The 24,455-nt window shown below is 35.5% G+C and overlaps 1 protein-coding gene across 1 annotated transcript in view; it reads left to right on the top strand.

The window, feature by feature from the left end:
- The first annotated feature begins 1,489 nt into the window (after nucleotides 1–1,489).
- Nucleotides 1,490–24,455, top strand: part of LOC123549226 (origin recognition complex subunit 6-like) — a 49,222-nt gene continuing 26,256 nt past the window's right edge. Inside the window, exon 1 of the mRNA XM_045337142.2 lies at nucleotides 1,490–1,636. Within this exon, the coding sequence (XP_045193077.2) occupies nucleotides 1,578–1,636 (59 nt within the window). The 5' untranslated portion in view covers nucleotides 1,490–1,577. The remainder of the gene's footprint in view (nucleotides 1,637–24,455) is intronic.

The raw sequence follows: 24,455 nt of genomic DNA, 5'->3' as shown, positions 1-24,455 counted from the left end.
GGTCAAAAAAAAAATTGACCTTGATTTTGACTTAGTGACCTACTTTCACATTTCTCAAGCTATAGCCTTCAAATTTGAACCACAAGCATTATTTTGTGTACTGAAATTTTAATATAACATTTTTTCACAATAGATTTATTGCTTATTTCCTACACAAAATTGAATACGAATACGAATAGTTTATTGCATTAAACAATTTACATTGTTTCTAGCAAATATACAAAGTACAATGGTAGCATGGTAGAATATAAATTCACAGTAAACATGTAAACATCAAAGATGGTTAACAGAAGAGTACATGAATACTAAACTGAAGTTGACATTTGGTTGATTTTCTTTAAATAATGTCTGGTAGATAATAATATCAGTATGGTTTTCTTGTATTACTAGAGCTAACGAAATACAGAATATATTGTGAAAAAGAACGAACTAGTTCCCCCTTTACTTGAATGTAAAGTACAAAAATTTAGCAAGGCACTGTATAGATTTTCTTGATTTCGAAGATAAAACAGTTTCAAACTTGTTCAAGGATGCATGGCCAGCGGCAGAAGTAATTAGATAAATATTTTACTCGTAAGACACTGTATTTAGGGCATATCAAAAGAAAATGATATTCAGATTCTACTTCAGTTCATGTTACAAAATCTACAGAGTCTATCGTAATTCAGTGTAATATTTGGACAAAATTAATTAAAGTCCGAAAATCCCCAAACTTTGTTTTAATCAGCCAAATCATTAATCTTCTATAAACACCTGATTGACTTATATAATTTATTTTCTCACAATATAACAAACAAGACAAATGGGTCAGTTTTTTATTCAATCTTATTTTTTACCATTGATAATTTATTGTACAAAATTTACAAATATTTATATATTTCTATACTATGATGTAAATTATTTGATAGTGTCTTTTAGCAATATATTTTTTTTTGTTACAACATTGTTAATTGATAGCAAACGTTCAAACCTTGAACAACAAGGCTAATTTTAACATCAATAAAATATTTTACTTTGTAGTTATTATTATCAAATGTACTTTTATTTTTTTCAATCACTAAACATCAAACAAAGGGATCAAAATATTTTTTAAATTTTGTAACTATTATCAAAAGTACCTTTAATCATCAAAGTCACATTTTCAACCATTGAACAAACAAATGGATTAAAAGATAACCTTGTAAATAACTTATGTTTAAAGTTTATGGTCATCCTTACTAACAAACATAAACATTTTTTTTCTAATGTATTAACCTTATTATAATACATATGAAATTATTCATAACTATACAACCCCCTCCCCACAAAAAAACATTATAATCATATTTACTAATAAAAACAAATTGGGGGTGAAAAGTCTTCATATGCTATAAAACATCAGACTTTTCACCCCCAATTTGGGGGTGAAAAGTCTTGGGAGGAAAAGTTTTGGGAGGAACAGTCTTGGGGTGTCGGCAGACCGCAGTTTGAAGTGGTATATGTTTGGGGTAGTTTGTGGTGTTTCGGGTGTTTCAACCGACCGGCCCAGAGGTATTCCGAAATTTCGACAGATCGCGGGAAATATTTCGAAGAAAGAAATGACAGATTTGTCACAATTAGGAGCCAAGTTCGCAGTTACATCACCAAGAGTACTGAGGTTTTTGCTTTAAAGATTTATTTACTGTGACAGGACAACTGGATCTGAACACAGACACAAGTTGGAAGTCGAGCCCCCTTATAAAAAAATTGGGCAATTCCAGAAAATATCCCTGTTTCTCGTATTCTCAGGGTTTCTCATAGCTAGCAAGACATTTCGACCCAAAGACATTTCAACCCCAAGAGACAGTTCGACCCCAAGACATTTCAACCCCAACTCCTTGGACATTTCGACCCCATTCAATGATATGCCTGAAAAACATCTAAGAATGCCGTCATTATTATAATTAAGCTTTAATTTAAACTGAATTGAGCAATTTCAAAATGTAATAACGCTTAATTACCTATTAAAATGTTAAAATACGATTATTTTCGAGAGTCAGATTTTTTTTTACGAGAATGAGCCATATTTGTCTAAATTTCTTTATTTTCTAAAATTTTTTTCTTAATTTCTTAAAGTCTATATTAGTACATGCCTTCATATGAAAAATGAGTGATATTTATATCAATTATAAATTATTTAAAAAAAAAAAAAAGATTTTTAAATCATGGGCCGATTTCGCTGATTTTAATTATGAAAATAACTTTAATAAAGTCAAACCTTTAATACCTCTTTATATATATATTTTTTTTGGGGGGGGGGGGGGGGGGGGGGGGGGTGGGTGAAAGATTTTTTTATTTTTTTTTGGTGAAAGATATAATTGCATTTCATTTTTATGGGATTCAACCAAATATAAATAATTATAATCTAACTCAAAGAAGTTTAAGATGTCACCATCTTCATTATATTGATATTCAAAATCATAGTTAGAAAAACGTGATCTTTTGATTGGATTATCACACCTTGATTAATTGTTTGTTGATATAGTCAGCACGTGTATATTTATCTGCAGTGCGCATTGCAATTAGCAATCAATTAAGCGATTGTGGTGACATCGGATATTTATAAACATGTGTCAACATTATCTTTAATTTGGGCGAAAATGTAAAGAAAACAATAGGAAATTAAACAACATATTGCTTATTTTCGCATTTAATGTTATTTTCATAAGCGATTTTGACGCACACATTTTTTGCACAGTATTATTTTGCTTTACAGAATACAGAATATGATTTTTGTTATTTACAAACTGCTCTTTTCTTTTCTATGAACGACATTCCTTCCAGTTGTAAAATATCAAATCCCCGTTACTGCAAAATATAAGAATATGTGAGTACTGTTCTGTTAAAAATGGGGAAAAAATTATTATCATATTTCATATCTGTAAGGAAAATGTAGCAGCCGTATTACTTTTTTCTATATTAAATATTTTAGCAAATACACGTGATTTAAAGTATGATTTTGAAAGGATGATTTTAACAAACCGGAATCCACCTAAAAACCGGGATACACCGGAATTCATTTTCCATAACCGGAATACACCTGTTTTTTGTAAGTTAAAGGTATTTTTGAAGTTTTTTTTTTTTAAATAATTCAATCATATATATCATAAATGAATAAAATACGAATTTCATATATATCATAAATGAATAAAATACGAAAGGAAATAAAATAAGTTCACGCAAATGACTTTATACGAGACTGAAATTCGGGCGACGCGCGGGAAATTTCTATTACCAAAATACACCCTTATTTTATTAATAAATGGTATTTTTTGTAGGGTTTATTGCAGAAATCATTCATGTATAATATAAACAATAAGTTTAAGAAGGATAAATAAAATTACTTAACGCTAAACGATTTTATAAGACATTGAAATTCGGCGACCACGCGGGAAATTGCCATAACCGAAATACACCCGTATTTCTTCAACAAATTGTATTTTTGAAGTGATTTATGACAGAATTCAAACAAATATGTCATAAATTATTATTTTTCAAAAGGAAATTAAAATTCTTTTGCGCGTTACGTCTTGTACCTGATTGAAAATTGGCGTGCGCACTGGAAATTTGTGCATTCGGAATTTCCATGTCCTAAAATTCTCTAATGTACACAGGTATTTCTTTAATAAATCGTATTTTTAGGGTTTATGATAGAATTCAATCATATCTCAAATAAATAATTAATTTACAAAAGGAAAATAAAATGCGCAAAGCGTTTTTATACGAAGTTGAAAATTTGTTGAGCGCACGGGAAATTTGCGCACTCGTGGATGGACCACAATCGCCATAATTTTGTTAGCTTTTAAATTAAATAAAAGCTTATCATATTCAACTGCACTTACCTTGTTAGACATTATTTGTCACATGTCACTTGTGTGTGCTTACAAATATACTGATTAATTGATGTAATCAATAGGTGTGATAATCCAATCAAACTCTATCAGGACTAATCAGAGGCACATGTTTGTTACGCCGCATATATTCAAAGGACATTAATTGTGCTTTGGCAATAAATGCAGTAAACATTTTTATATTCATGTATAAACATGAAATAATTCTTTTAAAAACTGATTTTTCATAATATATTTTCTTCTTAAATTATCAAATTAAACATGAAGAAATAATTCAATTAGTTCCAATAATAAACATACGGCCGGTCCTTTCCGGTCAGCGCGGTTTATTCACTGACATGTATTTTGTGTATGATTTATTTAAAAATAGAATATTTATATAGATCTATATATTCATATTTTGTAAAATATGCAAAATGGAAGAAATATAAAATGAAAACATACAACTATTTCTAAGGGGTCGAAATGTCTTGGGGTCGAAATGTCTTTGGGGTCGAATTGTCCAAGAAAATTAAATTTTGGGGTTGAAATGTCTTGGGGTCGAAATGTCTTGGGGTCGAAACGTCCAAGATTCTTCTCATATATATTTCTCGTTTTTTGCCTTCAAGTTGTCAAATAATTGAATGTTTGTTATTTTCTAGACAGGAATGGTACAAAACTGACACACTGAAAATTTCAAGTGATTTGAATGCATATTGACGAAACTATGCATTTTACTCAGTTTTCAAAAAAATCCTTATTTTTTTCTGGTGGTGTTAGCAAATTTAGATATGGCACAAAATGTGCACCTCTGCACAAGTGTGTCCATTTGTAACCTACTATATACATTTGGTTACTGGGGTTACTTACTATATTGCTTTGGTTACTCTTTGGTTACAAATGGACACACTTGTGCAGAGGTGCACATTTTGGGCCATATATGAGCAAATTTGCCATAAATTATTGATTGTGCAATTAATTGTAATATTTCTTGAAGTATTTACTACAGAATATATCTTTTTATAACACAATGGTAATTTTAATGTTTTAAATTCTACAACTTACTTGTGATGAAAAGTCAAATCTAAATCCACGGGAATACGAGAAACTCTTGGTCCATTTCTGCGGGTGAGGGTGGTATCAGATACAGAAACAAAATAATTAAATGGGATAATTTCAGTAACATTTTATTACTACATCTGAAAGACTAGTGAATTTTCTGCAAAATAACACACAAATGTTGTTTATGAAATGGTTAATCTGTTACTGGGAATAAAAACAACCCCTTAGGCCCCCGAGAATATGAGAAAACAGGATATCCCCCGTGGAAGCAGTTTTTTGGGGGGACGGGATTATTTACGGATAAAGGGAACAGGGGTGTCTAGAGGGAAGGACTGGAGGTGTATTTTGTTGGTGTAGTGTGGAAGCAATTGATAAGTCTGGGAAGGGGGTATTTTACGTGTTAGTTCCAGGAGCATAGGGACGATTTGAGCATTGTGCAGGTCTAGGAAAGTGGTATATTTACAGATTATGCCGTGTTACCATATATTCCTGCCCCTAAGTGGGTAATTACATGCTACTTGTGTAAAAAATGGACGTAAACTGAACATATTTCTATTTTCTGCAACAACTGAACTTCTATTTTAGTCTAAACAACAAAAAACAGTTCTTCCTTCTAACGATTTTTAACCGTTTCTAAAAATAAACATACCTGTAATAGCCAACCTTGACAGTCTGGATGGCTGAAACGCTTATCATCAAATTCGTGCCCTTTCGGTTCCCAGCTTTCTACAACAGTTTTATATGATCAGGGAAACCAGTTCTATACTCCTTTCTCATGGTACCGGGTCTTCCATGATACCGGTGTAAACAGTTTTCTCGCGAGACTTTTATGTTAGCCCCGCCTACTGGATGTTGACATAATTAGCAGAGTAAACCGGAAGCCGCTCTTCCGTATCGCACATTTTTTTGTGAAAATGTAAGGATTACTGGTGATTTATTTACCTTTTAATAAAAAACATCTAAAACATGATTTTTTCACCTTTGGTCCCCACCCCATGTGTCAAAAAACATCTATATCTCCTGTAAACAATGTTTATCATCTGGAATTTTTAGCGAAAATATCGTCTGACAGAATGCTGATGACGTCACCAAACCGGAAGCCATGTTGTTTCTATATTTAGGTCATTTCTTAGAAATGAAAGTATGGCAAGCCGTTAAGGCAAAATTAATGGAATTACAGCAATATGCAAAATATAATGATACCCAATTAAGCCCCAGTTGATATATATATGGGTCTGTCATTTAAAAAAGATTTTAATGTATATTCTCACAAGATAACTTTGCTACTCTTTAATATGGTAGCTGGTGAAATTCTTGCCAAAATGCTTGACTTGGATAGATCTAGGTCTAAAAGAAAAGATCTAGATATCACTTGGAAAAAGTATATCTTTAGTAATGTGCACCCTAAATGTAGGATTGTTCAGCGTTCTTTTTGTATTGAAAAAAAAAAAAACTTGAAATTTGTCTGAAATCATAGACTGTAAACTTACCTGAAGTATTGAGAAATATTAATATCATTGTGTATCAGGCTTTCCATAGTTGACACTTCTTTATGATTACACCGGTATCATTCAGGGGTGTAAAAACTTTTTTCACACCACTCGCCCTGCAGGACTAGCAGCCAGTAATATCTACTTGCCCTTAGTGAACAGCCACTCGCCCTAATAATTGACACTTTTAATACTGTCACTTTTATGAAAGGAGTATTATGTACAATAGTATTATTTCCCGAAAAATATTTATTTTGAAAAGTGTCTAAAAAGTTGGACACAATAATCATCGTATATCCACCCGTGTTGAAAGAGAGGGGAAAAAAATGTTAAAGAGTATCGGTAGTTATTCAGTTGATAAACTAAGTAGTTGACCTTGTTTTCATGATCAATTTACACCCCCTCAAAGAGCTAAAAGACTTGACATCTGAAGTGGAGATCAAAGCAGTATTGTTGCTCGAGATTGTCATGGCATTACGTCATGTTTTCGCGCCATGTGACACATCACTGCCTGATCGTACCGCATCGGTTCTTAAAATTGCTGAGAAATAGAAATCAATAAAAAGTTTTTTCTTTAATTTGTTATCAAAAGCGAATGTGCTATATCCCGTATAAAAGGTAAATGTCTCAAACGATAGTTACTATAGTGGATATCCTACCTCTGTGACCTATTTGCCCTCAAGGAATTTACATTATTGTTTGACAAAAAAAAAAAAACTTTTAAATTGTTGGTCAAAAAATACATGTACAAAGATTCATTTAAAACTTATTAAAAACCGCAATGACATCACATTGCTTTATTTTAAAATCGCATTTCTATTTACATTCACGAGGTCACGTAACCTATTCTGCTGCACTAACTAAACAGAAATCTGTTTGCCAAAAATCGTTTTACTCCATGTATTGTAATTGCTGCCGCTTTTTCATTATTTAAGATTTTTTTATTCTGTTTTTTTGTTCTTTCTGGTCAAAAGTCTGAATTTTATGCCCAGAGTATTCAAGGTCACGTAACCTATTCTGCCGCACTAACGGAAATCTGTTTGCCAAAAATCGTTTTACTCCATGTATTGTAATTGCTGCCGCTTTTTCATTATTTAAGATTTTTTTATTCTGTTTTTTTGTTCTTTCTGGTCAAAAGTCTGAATTTTATGCCCAGAGTATTCATTATTTATTTACTTTTAGAAAGAAATAAGTAACTAAGATCGCGCTGTTTGAATTTTTACAAATGATTATATGAAAATTCGACCGTTTTTATAGAGTTTTGCCAACATTTCTGTCGATATCATTATAGAATTCAAATAGTATTATTTCTCAAGAGGTGTTGAAAACTTGAAGCGAAAATGTTAAAAAATGAATGCACTACGCACGGTTTTTGTGTACGTGTCGATGTAAATTAGGTATTTAATACGATAGGTCGCACGTGCTTGTGGAATGGAAAATTACCGGCATGACGTTTTGATATCTTTACGATTCGCGGGTAAATTCCAGTCAATCCAGGTAGCGACTGAACCATCAAAGTTTGTTGACGTTTTGGAGTTGTAATTTCTGAATTTTGGTGAAGTAAGGACGTAAAAAACCACTCGCCCGATCGGTCGAGTATACAGCGAGGTCCACTCGTCCTACTCAGACTTTAACTTGCCAATGCGAGCGGGCGAGTGGAATTTTACACCCCTGCTTTTACGTTACTATAAATAGCTTATTTTAGTAACTTTTTTTATTACTGGCCGTAGGGAAAAACTGAGACCACTTTTCTGTGGTACAACATGGATGGTACCTCTAATTTTTAGGTGTATTTTGACATATCTGTACCTTGTAAAAAAATTTTGTCTTTTTGGTTAAATTTCTTTCCTTTGTTGTTCCTGTCCTTTGGACTTAGATATTTTTTCTGAGGACCTTCTTGTCCTCAAGTGCAATGATAACAGGTGAGCGATATAGGGCCATCATGGCCCTCTTGTTTGTTTTGCTTTTGCTTTTAGTTGATGGCTTCTGTGTTTCTTTTTCTGCTTTTTCTACTTCATAATCATTTAGTTGTTTGTGGAAGCTATCCTCAGTTATAGCAACACCACCTGGTTTTGGCTTCTTTAATTTCTTGGCTTTACATGCACTGCATACTATGACATTTGATTCACAGTCTGAGTTATTTTTCTTTTCTAGTTCTTTCCTTTCAGTTTTCAGTTTAAGGAATTCTTCTACTGCTACCTTGCCAGACTTAATGGCTTTTACCTTTTCTAAAGGGCTCTCTTCTCTGAAGCCTTCTGCTGGGAAAAGCTTCTCTTTAGGGACAGCATCTGCACAGAAAGGGTATATCCCTGTTTTCTTAAAACCAGCCTGTATATTGACTGGAGTGAAGGCCTTCAGATATGCTTTACATGCAATATTACAAATGTCATACTTTGTTACAACTGTTCCCATGTTCTGCCTCATGAACAAAGCACATTCAGAATAATAAAAAGACTTGAACGGTCCAAATATAGAAACATCAAGTGGCTGCAAGAGATGGGAAGTATGGGCTGGCAAGACAAATAATATAATGTTGTGCTCCTTGGCCCATTTTATCAAACTGGATGATATGTGAGATGCATGCCCATCAAACATAACTAGTACTGGATGACTGCTGCCTTCACCATTTGATACATAAGGTAAGAAATGTTCCTCAAGATACTGCCGGAATATATGTGAATTAGACCAGCCGGACACTGACATGGCTGCACTTGCTCCAGCACAGGCTCCCTTCAGCAAATCAGTGTTGAAACGTTTACCCTTAAAAACAAAAAAAGGTGGAAGAGTTTCCAATTGCATTTACACAACTAGTTGTTGTTGTGGATCTGGGTGACGTAACTGCCTGGGGTTTGGTGTTAACACTTGCCAGTATACTTGGTGGTCTATGTTCTGGTTGGAGACCTGTTTCATCTATGTTATAAATCAAATGTGGTTTATCCTGAAGATTATACTTAGTTATGATATCTTGCAAGTTTTTATAATATAAAGATACAGTCTCAGGGGTTGATGACTTGGCCCTCTGACTGTCAAGTTTCCTTGGATTTACTCGGGTTAGTGTATGCTCCCAGCGTTTTAAAAAATCCACAAATCCAGTTATAACTGAGAGGCTTATTCTTTGCCCTTTTCCCCATATCATATGCCAGTTCTCCAGCCAACTGCTGCAGCTGAACGTTCGAAAATCCATAACCTAGTTCAGCCATTGCCTCCACATGATCAACAAGGGTCTCCTCCTCTTCCCTACTTAATATAGTCTCACCACCAGACTGAAAGTTATTTGGATCTATACGCCCTTTTACCCTATCCCTTAATGTCTGCACAGGTACAGCAAACTGTTTTACAGCTCTTTTGACTGGAGTCCCTCTCATTACTGCTTCGTAAGCTTGCAGCATAGATTCAGGCGTGTACTTTCTGTATTTGTCCTTTATTAGTCCCCTACTGGTTGAAAACCAGTTTTGGGGACTATAGGAATGCTCTTTTCCGTCATTCCGTCCGTCCGCAATTTCGTGTCCGGTCCATAACTCTGTCATCCATGAAGGGATTTTAATATTACTTGGCACAAATGTTCCCCATGATGAGACGACGTGTCATGTGCAAAACCCGGACCCCTAGCTCAAAGGTCAAGGTCACAGTAGGAGGTCAAAGGTCAACAGGGCTTTTTTCCTGTCCGGTCCACAACTCTCCCATCCTTGAAGGGATTTTAGTATTACTTGGCACAAATGTTCCCCATGATGAGATGATGTGTCATGCGCAAATCCCGGACCCCTAGCTCAAAGGTCAAGGTCACAATTGGAGGTCAAAGGTCAACAGGGCTTTTTTCCTGTCCGGTCCATAACTCTCCCATCCATGAAGAGATTTTAATATTACTTGGCACAAATGTTCCCCATGAGGAGACGACGTGTCATGCGCAAAACCTGGACCCCTAGCTTAAAGGTCAAGGTCACAATTGGAGGTCAAAGGTCAACAAGGCTTTTTTCCTGTCCGGTCCATAACTCTCCCATCTATGAAGGGATTTTAATATTACTTGGCACAAATGTACCTCATAATAAGACGATGTGTCATGCACAACTTTCAGACCCCTAGCTCAAAGGTCAAGGTCACACTTAGCAGTCAAATGTTAACATAGCATGAACAGGGTCTGTTTCGTGTCCGGTCCATAACTCTGACATTCATGAAGGGATTTTAATATCACTTAGCACAAGTGTTCCCCATGATGAGACGACGTGTCGTGCGCAAATCCCGGACCCCTAGCTCAAAGGTCAAGGTCACAATTGGGGGTCAAAGGTCAACAGAGTTTTTTTCCTGTCCCGTCCATAACTCTGCTATCCATGAAGGGATTTTAATATTACTTGGCACAAATGTTTCCCATGATGAGACGACGTGTCATGCGCAACACCCAGTACCCTAGCTTAAAGGTCAAGGTCACACTTTGAGATCAAAGGTCAAGAGGATTTTTTTCCTGTCCGGTCTATAACTTTGTCATGCAAAGCAGGATTTAGATATCAGTTGGCACAAATATTCCCCTGGATGAGACAACATGTCATGCGCAAGAACCAGGTCCCTAGGTCTAAGGTCAAGGTCATATTTAGAGGTCAAAGGTCAAATTCAAGAATGACTTTGTACGGAACATTTCTTCTTCATGCATGGAGGGATTTTGATGTAACTTGGACCAAATGTTCACCACCATGAGGCACCCTTGTTTTTAGAATTACGTCCCTTTGTTTTTACTATAAATAGATTTTATTGTAACTTTTTTATTACTGGCGGTAGAGAAAAATCGAGATCACTTTTCTGTGGTACAGCATGCATGTTACATCCCATTTTTAGGTGTATTTTGACCTATCTCTACCTGGTAAAGAGTTTCTTGTGGACTTATATTATTATTATTATTTTTTTTTTTTTTTTTTTTTTTTTTTTAAAGATTAATTTCCCTTTGTTGTTACTATAAATAACTTACATGATAACATTTTTATAATCAGCCAAAAAAATTCAATATGAAAACAACTGTGGGTTTTTATATATGCACATTTTAATCCAAGTGTGTTGTTATAATGTTATAACATATTGTATATACACGGTGGCGATACCCTGGGTATGCAGGGGTGCAAAATGGCGGCGGAATCTCTCGATTCAGGTAACATTTTTCATTATTACTGTCTTAATACTTAACCAATTTTAACGAAATAAAGACGAGTGCCCGCTCATAAGAATACTACACCCTCGGCTATAAAGCTTGGGCTCCTGAGTTTCGTAGTTTTTGTGAAAAGTGCAACGGCGCTTTCTGACGGAAAAAATGCAACTGCTATGTAGGGGGGGAGCATTTTTATGAAAAAGACTAAACCAGCTATCCCCGTGTGTTTCGAAAGACGGCTTGTAGGGCGGAACTCGGGCTTGACATGTTCCAAAGCTGTTGTAGAACTTTAGCAAGTGAAATCACCAGTTTTTCGGCAATTCCGTGCGATTGAAAGGAAATGCTATGTGGGGGAGGTGTTTTCATTATGTTATGTGGGGGTGCTTTTGACATGTGGGGGTGACTTAACTGGCTGCTAGGCTGCTAGAGGCACGCAGTGATATGATCATTTGATATATAAAGTATATATAATATGGATAGAAATTATCTCAGTAGAAAAAAAACCTTTTCAAGAATTTTTCATTTTGAAGGTGGATGTGAAGTAAACATTATTATAAATGCCTTCTTCTACGGACACATTTGGGTACATATGTCTAGAACAGATTGTCAACTCCGTCCGCTCAGATTCGTACTTATATTTTGATAAATCGGGGACAATATCTTTCTTGGTCTCTCTCTCTCTCTCTCTTTCTGTGTGTGTGTCTCTGTCACGAAACGTAAACATATCATATCAATAATTCATTTCTTAATTGATGTCTTTGAAACTCACATACTTTACTCTTTGTCATATTACCTTTACATTGATATATAGACATGTTACCATGACCTTCAAGATAACTTTTTGACGATAAGACACTTGGCAATTTTCCTATTTATCAATTTAATGCTAATGAATTATTCATTTCTTTATATATATATATATCTGAAACTCACACATGCTTCTTCTCGCTTAAAAATATGAACTCGGTATTCAAGATAACTTTTTCGAGGCCAAACACTTTTGCCATTACTTTTTCATATCTTTATGAAATCCTTCCATATACACACATCCCATTCATTGTACATGCCCATTACATTGGTAAATAAACATTTGACCTTGGTCTTCGACGCATATTTATACGTCAAGCACTTAGCTCTTTTTCCAGCTTCATATTTCAACGAGGGCATTGTGCTTCAAAAACACATCTAGTTTTTCTTAGTTTTCTCATATACTTATAGTCAGTTAGCGTACTCCATGCCCCACCTACCAAATATTTTATTTTGTTGTGGCAGCAATGTTTCCTTATCTAATTTTCTGATTAACTGTTTTAACTTTGACAAAAAAAAAAAAAATGAAAAAGAACGTGTTAGTATATTTATTAATTACAACGTAAACAGAAATATATATAGTGAAAGTCAAAATCGTAGCATGATATTTCAAACCGAATTGTTGTATATTGTTCCGGACAGAAATTTAGCCTGTGTATGTGAAAGAGTTTGACCCATCAAAATATTGTTCGAACGCCCAATTATTTCCCGTGTACTAGCAGTAAATTTATACGGGCCAACACGGTTCTTGCAACTGAAAAAAAAACAAACTGAAAGGTTCTATTCAAAAATATGTTTTACGTGCAGTTTCTTTTTAAAATAAGGAGGAAGATAGTGATATCGAAAATGTTAAAAATCGTTATTTAGACAACTGCTTCACCATTTAGAACCATAGAATATTTTAAGTTTCAACTGTCATGACTATATTTCAGTACAATACAACTTCTAATTCCACCTTTAATATTTTTTCTCAATTTCTTTAAAACAGTTTTTATGAATGTAACCATTGCTGTTCCTGCTTGTGGAGATGCAGCCGATCAACTGATATAAACTCCGGTCGCAAAATTCGCAAAAAAATCCAACAGATATAATATACTTTTAGTAACATACGTCGGGGTTAGTCTTATTGAAACAGCATTTGTATTTCAAATTAAATTTTACTATTCTCACATGACATTTGCACCAGAGGTAAACGAGGTCGTGAAGCATTTTCTCCGTTAAATGAAGACAATCTTTGTCGTATAATACCGTGGGTAGTGACAAACTGCCCGATCGTTCAAAATCAAATTATTTTGCACGTAAAACTTGGGGTTGCATGGTTATAAAATGGTTAAATATTAAAGAATATAATTGAACGTCTTGTCAACAATGTTGTTATTTGATTATTAGCCAAATCGATCAAGTACTAATTAAAAACAAGTTATGGCCAAATTTAGTATAATAGATCCGGCCCCTTATGACACCTAAGGTGTCGTATGAAAATGCACTCCCCAAAGGCCATAGCATATTGTGATCAAGTTTCAAGTTTCTAGCAGCCAGTTAAGTCACCCCCACATGTCAAAAGCACCCCCACATAACATAATGAAAACACCTCCCCCACATAGCATTTCCTTTCAATCGCACGGAATTGCCGAAAACTGGCGATTTCACTTGCTAAAGTTCTGCAACAGCTTTGGAACATGTCAAGCCCGAGTTCCGCCCTACAAGCCGTCTTTCGAAACACACGGGGATAGCTGGTTTAGTCATTTTCATAAAAATGCCCCCCTACATAGCAGTTGCATTTTTTCCGTCAGAATGCGCCGTTGCACTTTTCACAAAAACTACGAAACTCAGGAGCCCAAGCTTTATAGCCGAGGGTGTAGTATTCTCATGAGCGGGCACTCGTCTTTATTTCGTTAAAATTGGTTAAGTATTAAGACAGTAATAATGAAAAATGTTACCTGAATCGAGAGATTCCGCCGCCATTTTGCACCCCTGCATACCCAGGGTATCGCCACCGTGATATATGTAGTACAATATTGTTTATACATCATTGACAGATATCAGTTCATTATGTTATACTGCAGTAGAAAAAATTAGGTGCCTTCCAGTAGGGGACTTTGTATTGCATGGCAATACTTCATTCACTTGTTTTCTTTGACTTACCCTACAAAAAAATATTTTTTTCATACTTGTTTTGGTTAACTTAGAACAGTGAAAGAATTATTAAGAATTAAATTTATCATATTGGCAATCAATAAGCAATGATATAAAACTTATAGATCTGTAGTCAAGCCTGGCCTTTATTTATCATCATATTAGGGGGTTATAATAGTCATTTTTTTATGCCCCCGAAGGGAGGCATATAGTTTTTGAACCGTCTGTCAGTCTGTCCGCAATTTTCGTGTCTGGTCCATATCTTGTCATCGATGGATGGATTTTCAAATAACTTGGCATGAATGTGTACCACAGTAAGACGACGTGTCGCGCGCAAGACCCAGGTCCGTAACTCAAAGGTCAAGGTCACACTTAGACGTTAAAGGATAGTGCATTGATGGGCGTGTCCGGTCCATATCTTTGTCATCGATGGATGGATTTTCAAATAACTTGGCATGAATATGTACCACAGTAAGACGACGTGTTGCGCGCAAGACCCAGGTCCGTAGCTCAAAGGTCAAGGTCACACTTAGACATTAAAGGATAGTGCATTGATGGGCTTGTCCGGTCCATATCTTTGTCAAAGATGGATGGATTTTCAAATAACTTGGCATGAATGTGTACCACAGTAAAACGACATGTCGCGCGCAAGACCCAGGTCCGTAGCTCAAAGGTCAAGGTCACACTTAGACGTTAAAGGATAGTGCATTGATGGGCGTGTCCGGTCCATATCTTTGTCATCGATGGATGGATTTTCAAATAACTTGGCATGAATGTGTACCACAGTAAGACGACGTGTCCCACGCAAGACCCGGGTCCCTAGCTCAAAGGTCAAGGTCACACTTAGACGTTAAAGGTCATTTTTCATGATAGTGCATTGATGGGCATGTCCGGTCCATATCTTTGTCATTCATGCATGGATTTTAAAATAACTATGCATGAATGTGTGACACAGTAAGACGACCTGTCGCGCGCAAGACCCAGCTCCGTAGGTCAAAGGTCCTAAACTCTTAACATCGGCCATAACTATTCATTCAAAGTGCCATCGGGGGCATGTGTCATCCTATGGAGACAGCTCTTGTTTTTTCTTAATCTGAGGGCATGCAACTTTCCCTCATAATTTAATGAAAGAAAATTTCAGAGCAGGTAAGAATTTTCATTGAAGAGACTTCAATCCATAATTGGATTTTAATTGGCATTTGTATCATAAAATGCGTAGCGCAACTTTTTGACGTAAGTGTAACTAAATGATAAATGTCACGTGACTTGAGTGTGTCAAGCGTCTCCGTGTTGTCAAAATGCAGAAGAATGTAAATTATAACTTTAAATGACAGCTACTACAGACAATTCAATGGGGTACAAAGAAGTGCAATGCTAAAAGCAACTGGATGTGTTTCAACTACCAGTACAGACACTTTAGAAATTCTTACTAATTGCACCCCAATGGAACTTCATATGAAATTGCAACAGTGTCAGGAATTAGTAAGAATAGCAGAAAAAAGAGAGACAGACCCTCTAAAAAAAGAATTTAATACATGGATGTCAGAATGTCAGAACTCGAAAGGCAGACCAAAAACATTCCAGTTAATGATCAGTAGATTCAATGAAGTAAGAGAAGACATCAAGTTAGAAAAATTGAACAGGAATTCCAGTATAGCAAAGAGCATCTTGGGGTTATCCAGGACCAAAGAGTATGTCCACACAGAATCCTTTCATAACTCAAAAGGATATTCAGGTATCAAATATAAAAGACATTTTAGGCACTTGTAAAGATAACTGCATATTAGCATTCACAGATGGATCTGCCATTGGGAACCCTGGTCCAACTGGAGCCAGAGCCGCAGTATACTTAAATGGCTATGACTCTATCCCAGTTTTATTAAAAAGGTCAGTGAGCAAAAGGGGAAATAACTTTTCTGGGGAAATTGTTGGTATTGAAATTGCTCTGGAATTCTTGACTGAAGTAACAAGTCCAACTGCTAAAAAGATACATATATTTACAGACTGTCAGGCAGCAATAACATCAGTGTTCTGTAAAGAAGTACCAACAAAAATGATAGAAAACATCATCACAATCAAGAAATATTTGGTAAACCTACAAGACAGAAAATATGAAATAGAAATTCACTGGATCCCAGGCCATAAAGAACTTACAGGAAATGAATTGGCAGATTCCCAGGCAAAAGCAGCTGCATCTGAAATGTGTACATCAGATACTGAGGAGACCACAGAGAAGAGAGATGCAAGGGAAGTAGTCAAAATTATGAAAGAAAAAATAAAAGAAAAATGGAACAAGAAGTACAGCCTGTCAGAAAATGTTGAAAATATTCAAGAAGTTTACCAGCAAGCAGGAGTTAGGTCTTTGGTGGGAGAGGAAAACAGGGAAACTTTTTGTATAAGGCTTAAAATAAAATTAAGTTTGTTTGACCTTTACCTACCGACCCGATAAAATTGCCCCGACTCAAATAATTTTATTGCATTCCAGAGAAAAAAATTATTTTTATTTTCTTATCAGAGGGAAAAACTGATTTTGGTGCTTGAAACTGGCGATTATTTTATTTAACAAATGCATAAATAATTATGGCAAGTGAGAAAGTAACCCGCGGTCAGCTAGTAGAAAATCGATAAAGCGGACTGTTTATTATCTCGTGTATTCCGAAAACGTGTCAACTTTACCGATAACGTTGCCTAAGGCCATAGGATGCAGACGACAATCAAACCACTTATAACCGGAAAGCAATCTGACAAAAGGACATAATTTTACAAATCTTATTTACCCTCGAAACGTAAAGTATACCAAAACGTCATGCTGATAATTTTCCATTCCACGAGCACGTGCGACCTATCGTAATATCTAATTTCCATCGCTCGACGTTACTTTTGTTTACACATACACAAAAAACCCGCGTAGTGCATTCATTTTTTGTTATTATCGCATCAATATTTTTAGCACCGCTTAAGAAGTAATATAGTTTGAATTCTATAACGAGTTTAATAAGATATCGACAGGAATGTAGGCAAAATTCTATAAAAACGGTCAAATTTAAATTTAGTTCTTTGTAAAATTTCAAACAGTGCGATCTTAATTATTTCTTTCTTTCTAAGGGTAAATAAATGATAAATTCTATGGGCATAAAGTTCAGACTTTTGACCAGAAAGTACAAACAAGAGGGCCAAGATGGCCGTAGGTCGCTCACCTGAGAAACACACCATAATACACCATAACAGTGTAAACATAGACCTAGTGATTGCATGGAAAAAAATATTCTGACCAAGTATCATTAAAATTGGAGCAAACACAAGTATTTCTTTTATTTGACCTAGTGACCTAGTTTTTGACCCCAGATGACTCATATTCAAACTTGACCTAGATTTCATCAAGGAAATCACTTTGACCAAATTTCATAAAGATCAGTTGAAAAATACAGCCTCTATTATATACACAAGGTTTTTCTTTGATTTGACCTAGTGACCTAGTTTTTGACCACAGATGACCAATAACCAAACTCTACCTAGATTTTATCAAGGCAATAATTCTGACCAAATTTCATAAAGATCAATTGAAAAATACAGCCTCTATTGCATACACAAGGTTTTTCTTTGATTTGAACTAGTGACCTAGTTTTTGACCCCAGATGACCCATTTTCGAACTCGGCCTAGATTTCATCAAGGTTATCATTCTGACCAAAATTCATGAAGATTACTTGAAAAATACAGCATCTATCGCATACACAAAGTTTTTCTTTGATTTGACCTAGTGACCTAGTTTTTGATCCAAGATGACCCATTTTCGAACTCTGCCTAGATTTCATCAGGGTAATCATTCTGACCAAAATTCATGAAGATTAATTGAAAAATACAGCCTCTATTGCATACACAAGGTTTTTCTTTGATTTGACCTAGTGACCTAATTTTGACCCAAGATGACCCATATTCAAACTTGACCAAGATTTTATCAAGGCAATCAATCTGACTGAATTTCATGAAGATCAATTGGAAAATATAGCCTCTATCGCATACACAAGGTTTTTCTTTGATTTGACCTAATGACCTACTTTTTGACCCCAGATGACCCATATTCCAGGGTTCGCACAGGCCTTGAAAAGTCCTTGAATTCGATGGTAGTCCTTGAAAACTCCTTGAAAATGACAAAAACCTTACAAAACCTGGAAAAGTACCTGAATTTTGAAAAAAAAACTGCTTGAATTTGACCTTTCACTCCTTGAAAACATTCTGTCCGTAACTTTGCTTTGCAAAAAGAATAAGGCTTAAAATAAATCTGACAAAATGAAGATAATTCTTGAAATTGCCGGATCGGGTCACTCATTGATTTCCCCGTATGCTATGGTAGTGGTCTACGGCCACATTTTATCGATATTTACACAGAGTGCTATTTCTACTGTATCACCGTTTGTATATTTCCGTTTCCGTTTTTAAAAAACACAGTGAATAACTCGCAATTTTTTGTTGTTTGCGAGTGTTTCCAGTGAATTAAAATGAGTAAGAAAAATAAACGTGTTTACTCAAGTAAGTGGGAGACAAAGGACGAATATAAACAGTGGCTGAAGCCCTATAAAGCAGACCGAACAAGGTGTATTTGTACGTCTTGTGGCAGAATTCTTGACGTATCATCAGTTGGAGAGAGTGCGCTAAAAAGTCACAAGAAAAGCATTAAACATTAGCAAAATAGTGAATCACATCAATCTAACAATCCAATTATGTCATTTTCAAAGGTGTGACCAGTGATGGTTGTTTTATTTTTGCATTACATGCTGAACACAATAGAACTCAGTTAAAGTTGTTCAGATTAGGTCACAGTTTTGAAAAAAATAGTCCTTGAAAAATTGTAAAATGTCCTTGAAAAGTACTTGAATTTTGTCTCTGATATTCTGTATGAACCATTTATTCGAAGCTGACCTAGATTTTATCAAGGCAATAATTCTGACCAAATTTCATAAAGATCAATTGAAAAATACAGCCTCTACTGCATACACAAGGTTTTTCTTTAATTTGACCTAGTGACCTAGTTTTTGACCCCAGATGACCCATTTTCGAACTCGGCCTAGATTTCATCAAGGTTATCATTCTGACCAAAATTCATGAAGATTACTTGAAAAATACAGCATCTATCGCATACACAAAGTTTTTCTTTGATTTGACCTAGTGACCTAGTTTTAGACCCAAGATGACCCATTTTCGAACTCTGCCTAGATTTCATCTGGGTAATCATTCTGACCAAAATTCATGAAGATTAATTGAAAAATACAGCCTCTATCGCATACACAAGGTTTTTCTTTGATTGGACCTGGTGACCTAGTTTTTGACCCCAGATGACCCATTTTCGAACTCGGCCTAGATTTCATCAAGGTAATCATTCTGACCAAACTTGATGAAGATCAGTTGAAAAATACAGCCTCTATCGCATACACAAGCGAAATGTTGACGGACAGACAGACAGACGCCGGACATCGAGTGATCAGAAAAACTCACCTGAGCATTGCTCAGGTGAGCTAAAAACAAAATAAAAAAATCTTAAATAATGAAAAAGCGTCAGCAATTTAAATACATGGCGTAAAACGATTTTTGGCAAACAGATTTATGTCAGTGCGGCAAACTAGCTCACAGAGGTAGGATATCCACAATTATCGTTTGACACATTTATCTGTCAATTTATACAGGATATTGAATTCGCTTTAACAAATTAAAGAAGAAACTTTTTTATTGATTAATTTAAAGAACCGAGGCGGTACGATCAAACAGTGATGTGTCATATGGCGCGAAAACATGACGTAATTCCATGACAGTCTCGGGCAACTATACCGCTTTGATCTCCACTTAGATGCCATGATACCGACACACTTCTTTTAGCTCTTTGAAGGAGGTGTTAATTGATGATGAAAACAAGGACAATGACTAAGTTTATCAACAGAATAATTACCGATAATCGTTTACGCTTTTTATTTCGCTTTCAACATTGGGTGGATTATGATTATTGTGTCTATATTTTTAGGACACTTTACAAAATAATCATTTTTCGGGAAATATGTCTTGAGAAAGTGAAAATAACTAGTCCTAACACTTTTGGAAAATACGGTAGGGGCTAGACTTTGATTATTAATACTATCGATGCAGTCATTATGGAGAGCAACTAGATGGTGGAGATTACAAAAATACAGTGAAAAAAAATGTCTGCTGTGAAAAGAAAATTTAAGAAGAACAAATATGATTGATTACAAAGGAAACATAGTGTGCATGAGAATATTATTTGTCTACTATGTGTTAAATTATATTTGAAATTTGCTTGTACATAATACTGCTTTCGTAACAGTGACAGTATTGCGGCAATTGACAGGCGAGTGGTGGGAAATTTAATTATCTGTGAAAATATATTATAAACTGACTTAATTGTTGATTTCAAAATGTCTTTAATCAGATATCATTTTGAAATGCATTTGTTCGAAGTGAGAAAATCTCAGTTTTTGAATTTCAAGAAATTGACAAGAGCGTAAATGTGTTGAAATATTACAGGCTAGATAGTTTAAATATTTTAATTTTGTTATGCCAGAACAAAGAGCTATAAAAATATTATACTTCTTTTCCCAGGACAATGGCATAATAAATGTCTGATGTCGGAAAACCCAGTCTTGTTTCTGTTCTTAGTAACATGACCAATACGTGCAAGTAGCGTGAAGCTAAAAAAGCATCACTTTTGCTTGCATACTGCCATAACCACTGTAAAAACCTTCTAAAACTCATAAAAAGTTACTATCTATTGAATTAAGCATCAAACACTTGTTGAAAATAAGCTGTAATTCAATAGTGTGTTTAGATGCCAAATATCGCGTATTTTCGCGACTATATTGTTTTGTACTTTTAATTAATTTATTTAATTTGGGTTTTACGGTGCACCAAGTGACCAACACAGTATAGGTTATATGGCGCCAAACAGGACTACAAATTTTGATTCCACATCTCATTTACATCGAAATAAAAACATGAGGTATGGAATCAAAATTTGCATACCTGCTGGAATCACAGAGTTACTGCAAAACAAAGTGTTAAGACCCTATTAGTCGCCTCTTACGATCATGCAAGGGTAAGGCAGTGGTTCCAATTCTTTTCATACAGATCGTCCCAGAACCACATGGGGCTTGTACATTTAAGCGCAGATGTAGAGAAAACAATCATGAAAACACTTGATATATATATAAAGAAAAAGTGTAGACATGAAAGATACTCAAAGACCTGGTGAACTTTGCCTTATGTGCAAATTAAGTCTGTGCCCATATTGTGTGTGCATGAATAGGGCTAGGGGTTTATATATTGCAAGCATACATTTAACAGAGCATCTTCAGAGATTATCTACAAGCAATAGCTATTAATAAATAGACTTTATTACTGAGACAACAAACATTTAAAAAACTAAAATATAATAAAATTATTTACCTACCTACCTACCCACTGTAAAACTACTGGGTCGGTAAAGGTCAAACAAACTTAATTTTAATTTAGGCCTAATCAATCAGCTATTAAGTGGACACACAAGATTAAATGCACACTGGTCAAAAATTGATTCAACAAAATCAGCAATGTGCTGCCAATGCAAAGTTCCACAAACAGCACAACATTACATGTTCCATTGTGCCAGATTCACAAAACAAAGAGAGACACTTGAAAGGGACATAGAGGCAATACTACATAGAGAAAATATTAGTTGTGGAAATATATCAATGGCCACCCTAGTAGGAGAACTGGCTGATATCAGGGTTGAGGCAAGGAGAGAATTAATAGAAGTTTTCAGCCAATATATTCAAAATTCTGGTCACTTCAGCAGCGAATCAGAATAAACTTCTTCCCAATATTGACATATAATTAAATAAGCAAATGAGTTTAAGCACATGAGTTTAAAAAGTACCAAGGATGACAATGATGTGGCAACACATTCGCACTAGAGTTAACAGCTACACGATAGCGAACTAGAACTAGAACAACAACAACAACAAATTTTACACAAAATTAAGATTTATGGGCTGTTATTAGACAGAATTAAACAGATTAAAGGGTTCAGGTTCTAGGATATTGTTGTAATAGTAGTATTTTACCTGCTTATTGCGCATTTTGATGGTTGATGTGACGAGCAAAAAACTTGTTGCGAAACTTGATATTAAGTACTTGGACACGCGCAGCGGTCTCGCGAGGCACCGTTCCTTCCGTTTGTTTGGGCACGAATTTGATGTTAAGGTACAAATCAATGGTTACTGGCCATATCTGTATAACCTGTAAATATACAGATTTTTGATCTGTAAATTTACAGATTGGGTGTATGGACATTGATAAAATTACATTTAATCCCAAAACCGCAGCTTGATATTAATTGGTTTATTTACAGTATGCACAAATTAACATCATTTGTGAGTTCCAGCCATTTTTATGTCTCCCACCACACAGTGGTGTGGGAGACATATTGATTTACTCCAGTCTGTCTGTCTGTGTGTCTGTGTGTGTGTCTGTCACAAAGCTTGTCCGCACTCTAAGTCGAACATTTCTTATCCGATTTTCACCAAACTTGAACAAAATGTGTTTGACCATAAGCCCTCGGCCAAGTTCGATAACTAGCCAAATCGGTCCAGTCGTCTTGGAGTTATGGCCCTTGAATTACCAAAAATCGGTCCTTTTACTCTTGTCCGCCCTCTAATTCGAATATTTCTCATCCAATCTTCACCAAACTTGAACAAAATGTGTTTGACCATGATACCTCGGCCAAGTTCGATAACTAGCCACATCGATCCAGGCATTTAGGAGTTACGGCCCTTGAATTATCGAAAAACTGACCATTTTACTCATGTCCGCACTCTTAATCAAACATTTCTCATCCGATCTTCACCAAACTTGAACAAAATGTGTTTGACCATGAGACCTCGGCCAAGTTCGATAACTAGCCAAATCGGTCCAGGCATTTTGGAGTTACGGCCCTTGAATTATCGAAAAATCGGCCTTTTTACTCTTGTCCGCACTCTAAGTCGAACATTTCTCATCCGATCTTCATCAAACTTGAATAAAATGTGTTTGACCATGAGACCTCGGCCAAGTTCGATAACTAGCCAAATCGGTCCAGGCATTTTAGAGTTACGGCCCTTGAATTTCCGAAAAAATTGGCCTTTTTACTCATGTCCGCTCTCTAAGTCGAACATTTCTCATCCGATCTTCACCAAACTTGAACAAAATGTGTTTGGCCATAAGATCTTACCCAAGTTCGATAACTAGCCAAATCCGCCCAGGCACTTTTGATTTATGGCCCTTGAATTACTGATTGGATCCACTCATCCAGACCATCTAATTGGATCCACTCATCTAAAACATCTAGAGAAACTAACATTTTTCATAGGGGCAGTTGTGGGAGACATGCGCTTTTCTCAAAAGCATCTCTAGTTATTGACTGAATTTTGGCATTTTCTAAAAAAAAACAAAGTCATCAGAAATGACTGAAAGTTACAATTGACCCCTATTTATGCGTACCATAAGTAAATCAACTAATTTCAAGCTGCGATTTTGAATCCCAAGTATGATTTTAGCAGTTTTCAAACATTTGATCTGTAAATTTATAGATCGAAAAATCTGTAAAATTACCTGAAAATTTACAGATAATCTGTAAATATACCACTTTCCTAGACCTGTTGTGGCGGCAGAGGCGGTGGGTTTGGGAGATGGTATCCCCCTTGCATGAACGGGGTCCGGGGTGGCCCCGGGAAAAATTGCATAGAGTAAATGTTGCAACCTGGTGACTTCTTAGGCTGAACATACTTGTTTTTTTTTTAGTTTTCACCCCTATTTACAGATGTTAGATACGGACAGTGTCTTGCCAGGGTAGAAACAGTGATGTCTAAGTAGGGTATTGAGCACAATACCCCGTCTTAAAGGTGTAATTCAGTCATGGCATTTTAGTCATTAAATGGCATTATTAATGTATTTTCCATTTTTATGTA

The sequence above is a fragment of the Mercenaria mercenaria genome, chromosome 6 (assembly GCF_021730395.1).
Source record: "Mercenaria mercenaria strain notata chromosome 6, MADL_Memer_1, whole genome shotgun sequence".
NCBI classification, from domain to species: Eukaryota; Metazoa; Mollusca; class Bivalvia; order Venerida; family Veneridae; genus Mercenaria; species Mercenaria mercenaria.
This window is presented reverse-complemented; position numbering and strand designations above follow the sequence as displayed.